General features: G+C 49.9%; 1 protein-coding gene across 1 annotated transcript in view; it reads left to right on the forward strand.

The window, feature by feature from the left end:
* Nucleotides 1-7113, forward strand: part of GDF11 (growth differentiation factor 11) — a 13088-nt gene extending 5975 nt beyond the window's left edge. The window contains exons 4-5 of the mRNA XM_005876767.2: nucleotides 2863-3260; nucleotides 3780-7113. Coding sequence (XP_005876829.1) covers nucleotides 2863-3260; nucleotides 3780-4160 — 779 coding nt within the window. The 3' untranslated portion in view covers nucleotides 4161-7113. The remainder of the gene's footprint in view (nucleotides 1-2862; nucleotides 3261-3779) is intronic.
* The last annotated feature ends 458 nt before the right edge of the window (nucleotides 7114-7571 follow it).

Consider the following 7571-nt stretch of genomic DNA (forward strand, 5'->3'; position numbering starts at 1 on the left):
ACCCTGGACCCCAGCCCCCACCTCTCCTAGGCTGCAGTGCCTGCCCTAGTTCCCTCCACCCTCTTAGGCTCTCCCACCCCAGCCTTCATCCTGGGAACCCAGCCCCCTTGCCCTTCTGGGAGCCAAGCCCAGCCCCTCAGTTTCTCTCTCCTCCCTACACCAAGAGGCCCCGGTCCTCTCAGCCCAACCTCCTGCCCCTAGGCCTTCCAGCCGGGGTTAGAAGAGTGTGTATGTGAGGAGGGGGGGGGAGGGCGAGGTGGTGAGCAGTGAGGGGGTTGGGCTTTTGCTGAAAATAGTGCAATGACCTCTCTCCAGACCAGCACCGCCTACTAAACCTGACCTGCTGCCTGCCACCAACCCGATCAATCCAACACAGATGTGGCTCCTTCCCCTCCCCTTGGGAGCTGGGCCTATGTGTGTGTTGGGGACTCTCTCAAGCCCCTTGCTTCCCTCCGTGGCTCTACCTGGTTCTCCTTTGTTCCTCCCAGTGTATCCTTCTGTCCTTTCTCTTCATCCCACTGGGCTTAGCTACCACCCTCCTTTTGCTTCTTAACCTCCACCCACTCCTATAAATTCCCCCCTTTCTCCCAGTAGTCTCCAAATCCCAAGCTGATCTCTTCTTCCTCTACCATGATCCTCCCTTCTCTTCCTTCTCCTCTCCATTTCTCTGCCTATCTATCTCTTCGAACCTGCCTTCATCCCTAACAGTCTCTTCTATTACCTCCCTCACCATCTCCAGTCTCTCATCTTCTCCTCTTTACTTCTCTTTTTCCACGCATTGTTTTAGTCCTGTCCCCTTGTGGTACCCGACTGTCCCCACATCCACTGGGTGAGAAGTGTATGGTGATTCCCTGGGGTGGGGATGGGGGGACTCTGCCTAGAGACTTGGGAGGATGGGGCCCTGGGGTCAGCTTAGAAAACTAACAATAAACCAACATTTATTGAGAAGCTTCTGCTATTTTCAGATTCTTTATTTAATGCTCAGCACTCCTATGGAGCAAGGATTATTATCTGTATCACTGAGAACTTTGGTGGGTAAGGTCAGATGCTGGTTAATGAGAAGTCAGGCAGTGATGAAACCCATTTCAATTATAGTCAGAGAACAGTGTTGAGATGTCAGGAAGGACTTTCGGGCACTGGCCTGTATAATTTAAGATTGGGAGTTTAGGGAGCTCACTCAGCATGCATTTATTGAACACTGCCTGGTACTATGGAGGCACTAAAGCCACAATGAGCAAACACACAGTATCAACAGTGTTCACACACGTGGAGATTAGTACCTAATGGTGAAGACACACAGGAAAATGAGACAATCCTTATGCTGCAACTGGGCATAGTATGCTGTTTGGGTTGTCACTCCCCCATCTCACCAGCAGCTGCCCTGCCCAGCGCTCCTGATCTCTGAATTTCCACTTTGGAACCCTACCCCATTGCACCCCACAGCTCCAGCAGGAGAGTAACTGGGAGCAGGACCAGTGCCCTGGGATCTCAGAGAAGAACCGAGGGGAAGGAAGCCGCAGAGGAACTTGGTGTCTTGTATCCTGAATACATGAAGATCATTCAGCACTTTCCTCCCCGTCTCACTTGGAGGACCCTCCTTCTTCTGGGGCGGGGGTGGGGGAATGCTGGTGGGAGACCAACCTCAGATGCTAAGTCCTCCACAATTATGCAGAACTCAGAGGCCTGGGCACGATACATATGGACTTGACTTCCTAATCATTCTTACACGGCTCTGGAAGCTCCTTCCCGATTCTTGCTCTCTGTCCATTTAGAGTGAGATGGCTATTCCTGCCCAGTGAAAACATGATTTAAGGCATTTCCAACTGACTTAAGGGATTAGAAAGGAAACTGAGAGGAGCTGCAATGGAAGCAGAGGCAAATATTAAGAATCATCTTTTAGATCCAAGAAGAATCAATTTATGGTCCAGAACAAGGGGAAATGGGCCAAAATGTAAAGTTTGGATGTTAACCTTTGCAAAGAGTTGCTGGCACTGGACAGGAAGCTCAAGGGAGAAAAGTCTGATTACAGTCCATCTGGTGTGTTGAATATTATTTCTGATGCTTTGGGCAAGTAGGAGGAAACAACATAGAGGTAGCTTTTCCCTCTCAAAAGCGGAGGTGGTAACGGTGATGAGGATGAGGAAGCAGCTGAGGAAACTGGTTTCCAGGTTAATGGGAGAGTCAAATGCACGGGAGTGCTTGAGCAGTTCGTGTTAGTTCCAGGCGTATTAGTTCTAGTGTGAATGATGCCAGGAAGCCTAGATCTGATTTACTTCATGAAATAAATTTAGCCCATGCTCTCTATCTGGACCATGGGTTATCTACTCTCTGAGGCCATCTGTTTTGTTTTATATTGTGTGTGTGTGTGTTTTTTGGGGGGCGGGGGATGCTATAACAGGTTCCCCACCTGGCCACCAGACAAAACAGAGCAAAACTGGGACAAGGTGACCTGAGGACAGCAAGTGTGATATGAGGTTTGGCTTCTTGGAAGAGCATCAAAGGTTCAGAAGTTAGAGCCCTACATGTTGGGGAAAGTTGGAGAAAGGGAAGACTGCAGATGGAAGAATTCTCTAATAACCACCTTTGCAGGTTATCTGGTAGAGGAGAACCTATGCATTAGGGCAATTGGATTAGGGAATGGGTACAGATCAGTAAGACCTGATAGAGCAGTCATCTTACAGCGGAAAAGAGGAGACACTGTTCTGGGTACCAGTGACACGGTAGTCAACAAGACAGGCATGGGAGAAGGGTGAAGAACTGGAAAACTCAGGCTGAGGACTCCAAGTTGCCAATGCCACCCAGGACTGCTGACCTCCTCCACAAACACTTTTGCTAACCTTGTACCCCCTTTTCTCTTATCAGCGGACCCTGCGGTGCAGACAGATGGCAGCCCTCTCTGCTGTCATTTCCACTTCAGCCCCAAGGTGATGTTCACGAAGGTACTAAAGGCCCAGCTGTGGGTGTATCTACGGCCTGTGCCCCGCCCAGCCACAGTCTACCTTCAGATCTTGCGGCTGAAACCCCTAACTGGGGAAGGGACTCCTGGGGGAGGTGGGGGAGGCCGACGTCACATCCGTATCCGATCACTCAAGATTGAGCTGCACTCCCGCTCCGGCCACTGGCAGAGCATCGACTTCAAGCAAGTGCTACACAGCTGGTTTCGCCAGCCACAGAGCAACTGGGGCATCGAGATCAACGCCTTTGATCCCAGTGGCACAGACCTGGCTGTCACCTCTCTGGGGCCAGGAGCTGAGGGGCTGGTGAGCAGGGAGCCTGAGATGGTGGCGGATATGTGTAACCTGGCCCTGAGGAGGTGGGATGTTGGAAAAGGTAGATCAGGAATGTGAAGAGGGTTGGGGACTAGCATTATTTATCTGGGGCCAGAAGCTGATTCTAGAGGAGGAGTTTGGGAGGGAAGGGGAGTGGCAACTATCACTTTTCAGATATCCAAGCCAGGCCAACAGCTGAAAACTGGATTTGGTTGAAGGTGTGAGTTAATGGGAGATCCGTGGGAACACAAAAATGGACTCTTGATGAGGCCTCTGGCCAAGGGGCTGATGAGAGTTAGGTTGCCAGGGGAGGAATTAGGAAAGGTGAATTGAAGGAGATGGCTAGCTGGCAAGAAAAGTGGGCAGAAGACACTGGCTGGGGATGGGAGCAGTGGGAAAGCTGAGAGGTGGTCTCTGTTCTCATGCCCCTGTTGAGGGGCAGGTGAGAAAGAACACTGAGTACGAAGCCTTCGGGACTCTGTCACATCTCTTTCTCCTCTCCCATCCCAGCATCCTTTCATGGAGCTTCGAGTCCTAGAGAACACAAAGCGGTCCCGGCGGAACCTGGGCCTGGACTGCGATGAGCACTCAAGTGAGTCCCGCTGCTGCCGATATCCCCTCACAGTGGACTTCGAGGCTTTCGGCTGGGACTGGATCATCGCACCTAAACGCTACAAGGCCAACTACTGCTCGGGCCAGTGCGAGTACATGTTCATGCAAAAGTATCCACACACCCACTTGGTGCAACAGGCTAATCCAAGAGGTTCGGCTGGGCCCTGCTGCACTCCCACCAAGATGTCCCCAATCAACATGCTCTACTTCAATGACAAGCAGCAGATTATCTACGGCAAGATCCCTGGCATGGTGGTGGATCGCTGTGGCTGCTCCTAAGGTGGAGGACAGAGGATGCCTCCTCCACAGACCCTACCCCTAGATCCCAGCCCTGACCTAGTTCCCCCACAGGCCCTAGATCTTCCTCCACCTCTTCTCATGAGCATCACATCTTGTTCCCTGCCCAAGCAGTGTGCAATACAATAGAGGGAGGCAGGTGGGGATTGAAGGGTGAGGGGTTTTGGGGAAAGGGAGAAGAGGGGACAGGTCAGGTGGGGAGTGTTTGAGGTTTGCAGGTGAAAAGGTTTGGCAAGAAGACAGAGAGGCATAGAGAGAGAGGTAGAGCAGAGGGATAGAGACAGAGGAACACTAAGCGCAGCAGTGAGAAGGCAAAGGGATGGAGAGGCAGAAGAGACAGACTAGGCAGAGATAATGAGAAAGAGACTGAAAGGGAGTAATAAGAGAAAGCCCCATACCAAGCCTCCTTTCTTCCACTGGCAAGGTGAGGGGCTTGATATGTTTTGGGGAGACCCCCTGACTACCATTTTCAGTAGGAAAGGAAATCAAAAAATCCATTCTTAGTTCCTCCCTTTCTCTCTCTCTAGCAGTGGCCAGGGGAAGGGAAGTGAGGGCAGGAGCAAAAGTGAGGATTTTGGAATATTATTTATTTATTTATTGTGACTTTTCATTTTTTGGTATTTGGCTTTACTGAAATAGAAGGGCCCCTGTTCACTGTGCCCCATTTGTCCCTTATTCCCTAAACCCTGTCCTCCCTCAATACCCACCTACTTAAGCACTTGTATAAAGCCTCTAGGGTTGGGAACGGGAGTAAAGGACAAGAGGGCTGACATATGGGGAAGCTTCCAATCCATAATCACCCTACTTAATTAACCTTCCTGAGCCAAAGGGGTGGAACTGCCAGCGGTCACGGAAACAGTAAGCGGTTAGGGTTTAGGAGCTGGGGGAGCCAGCCTTCAACATCCAGGATCTATATGAGAGCCACTAAACTCACTCAGATCTACCCTCATAGTACTGAGTTATTTACCTAGAGGGTGTGGCCTGTTTATGCCCAAATCCCACCAGCCAAAAGAGAGACCAAAGAGCCTGTGGAATGCCCTTGCTCCCAGCCTTTACCTTCAGGTCAATAAAAAGAAGAGTATAGAGAGGTCTGGGAAGGGTTAGGAGGGATTAAGAAAGGAGTAGAGAGGAGGCTGATGGTTACAGGGCATCTGAATCCAAATTACTGCTCTGGGCTAAGGAATAGAGCCAGCAGACCAAGGTGGAAGGGATTCTGGAGGGGGGGACATTTTAGTTCCTCAACCCCAAAGCTCAGGGTGGAAGGGGGGAGAATAAGGGAGCAGAGTGTATAATTATTTTTATGTTTTATTTTTGGAATCTAGCAGTACCTGGCAGCAGGGATGGGGACAATGCAGTGGGTAAAAGCATCTGACAAGGCCAATTAGAGCAGAGGGTGGGAAGGCTGGAGACTCCCTGGTTTGTTTGAAAGGCTAGGAAGCAGGCAGGGATTGGTTACCACTCCAAGTCACTAGCTGGGCCTGTTCATTCCTCCCACAATCCTGACCCACCCTCCTCTGGACTCACTGTGCCTCAGTTTCTTCCCCTCGATGGAATGAAAAATAGCAGCACCCGCCACAGCCAAGAGATGAATTCTGAGCACTTACCACGGGCACTTTATGGACATAAAATACCTCTCGCTGTGGGACAGATAACCAGGGCACCAGAGTAGTGGTGAAGAGATGTGAGGCTTAGAGGAGTCACAGGCTTCAGAGTACAAGTTACCCTCTGCCTCCCAGCTGGACAGTGCCTGAAGCCAAGGAGCTGAGAATCTCCTGATCCACACCCTATCCATACCTCACCACCAGACTTCTTGGCTCCAGGCAAGAGCCTAGAGGGTCAGGAGAGGAGGGGGAGAGAACCTTCAGTAAAATTGTTATTCTTAAGTAGAGCCAGTAGTTACGGTTCTTGATACAAACGGTACTGAACAAAGTTAAGCCCAAGCTGGAGAGCTCACCAGGAAGGCTTGATTTTCCCAAGAGCATGACTCTCCCACCTGGTCCAGCCAGTGGAAGGGGCAAAGGTATGTGACCACCCTTGGGAAGGTGGTGTTGATGAGCTTTAGTATCTTATTCCCATTCTCATAGTGAAAAAGTGAGATATGGTCTTTCAGTATAGGAATGGGCAGGGGCTATTAAGCATTTCAACTTGCCTCCTGGCATACAGCAGCTATGCTAATCCCCCAGCCTCTCCTCTCTGACTCTATTATTTATCCTTCCTTCTGACCCAATCTTGGAGAACCGGCAACACCATTCACTTTTTCTTGGTGAAAGGAAAGGAACAGAGAAGTGAAGAACAGAAGATGCCTTCTCCAAGGTCAAATGCCCATGCCTCTTGATCTTGGCACAGGGTGGGGGTTTGGCAATAGGTATCCGATGACTTCCCTCTACAAATTCTATAGAGTTGGGGCATTAGATTTGGGGACACTTAGAATATGCCCCTTTAATACCACCAAATAAAGACCTTTGGGGGAGGGTATTTCTCTTATGAACATAAACCTGTGAGTTGAAGTCTCCTTTCCCTGGTTCTTCCACCCCCGAAAAGGCCGGGGGGCATAGCCCAGCGGCCTCGTGGAAACTAGCACTCCCCTCCCACCTCATGATGTGTGTGGACCTCACCAGTGCCCTCAGATCGTAATTAGTGTAATTATTATTTACTTTGTGTATTTGTTACACTGTGTGCGTGATTGCCTTTGTTTGTTAAGGGTGTCTGAGGAGTATGGGGCCGATGGGCACTGGAATGCCGGGAAAGAACTTTTTCACTGAGATCAAAGATTCCTGGAGGGAACCATTGCAAAAAGGCCATCAGGCAGTTTTCGAGTTATGTGACAGAGGGCAAAGATGGCCATAGGGTGCTCTGATTTTTGGGATGGTCACATGACACAATCCAGCACTTGAACCTGAAAAAAGAAAAATAAAAGCAGTCAAAGAATTTAGAATTCAGTGATGAGCTCTTCTCCCTAACTAAGCGCGAACATTTATACCTCAGACCAGGAACAGAAGAGGATCTGGGAGGACGGAACCTTGTGCTCAAGAACTAAGAAGATGGCAGTCATTGGAGCAAGGGAAAACCACTATTGTCATCTGGGATGATGGTTGGGACATGCAGACCAAGGGAGGGGACCTAGAACAACAACTCTCTAGAGAGCTTTATCAAAACAGTCCCAAAGATTACAAAACCCTCTCCCAGCTTCCTGAGAATGGAAGATCTAAAAGTTCTCTTGAGACCATCCTGCTAATGTTTATCCTATTCTGTAGTTCCCTGATCCGAGGGTTCCTCAGCTAAGTTTTACCAAAATCCACAAACCAAACTAACATGGCCATTCACCTTGCCAGTGTACCAAAAGTGGTTAAGCATCTCAAAAATGTCTCCTGTGAGCCTAGAGCACACTTCCAA

Source organism: Myotis brandtii, unplaced genomic scaffold (assembly GCF_000412655.1).
Source record: "Myotis brandtii unplaced genomic scaffold, ASM41265v1 scaffold496, whole genome shotgun sequence".
Taxonomy (NCBI): domain Eukaryota; kingdom Metazoa; phylum Chordata; class Mammalia; order Chiroptera; family Vespertilionidae; genus Myotis; species Myotis brandtii.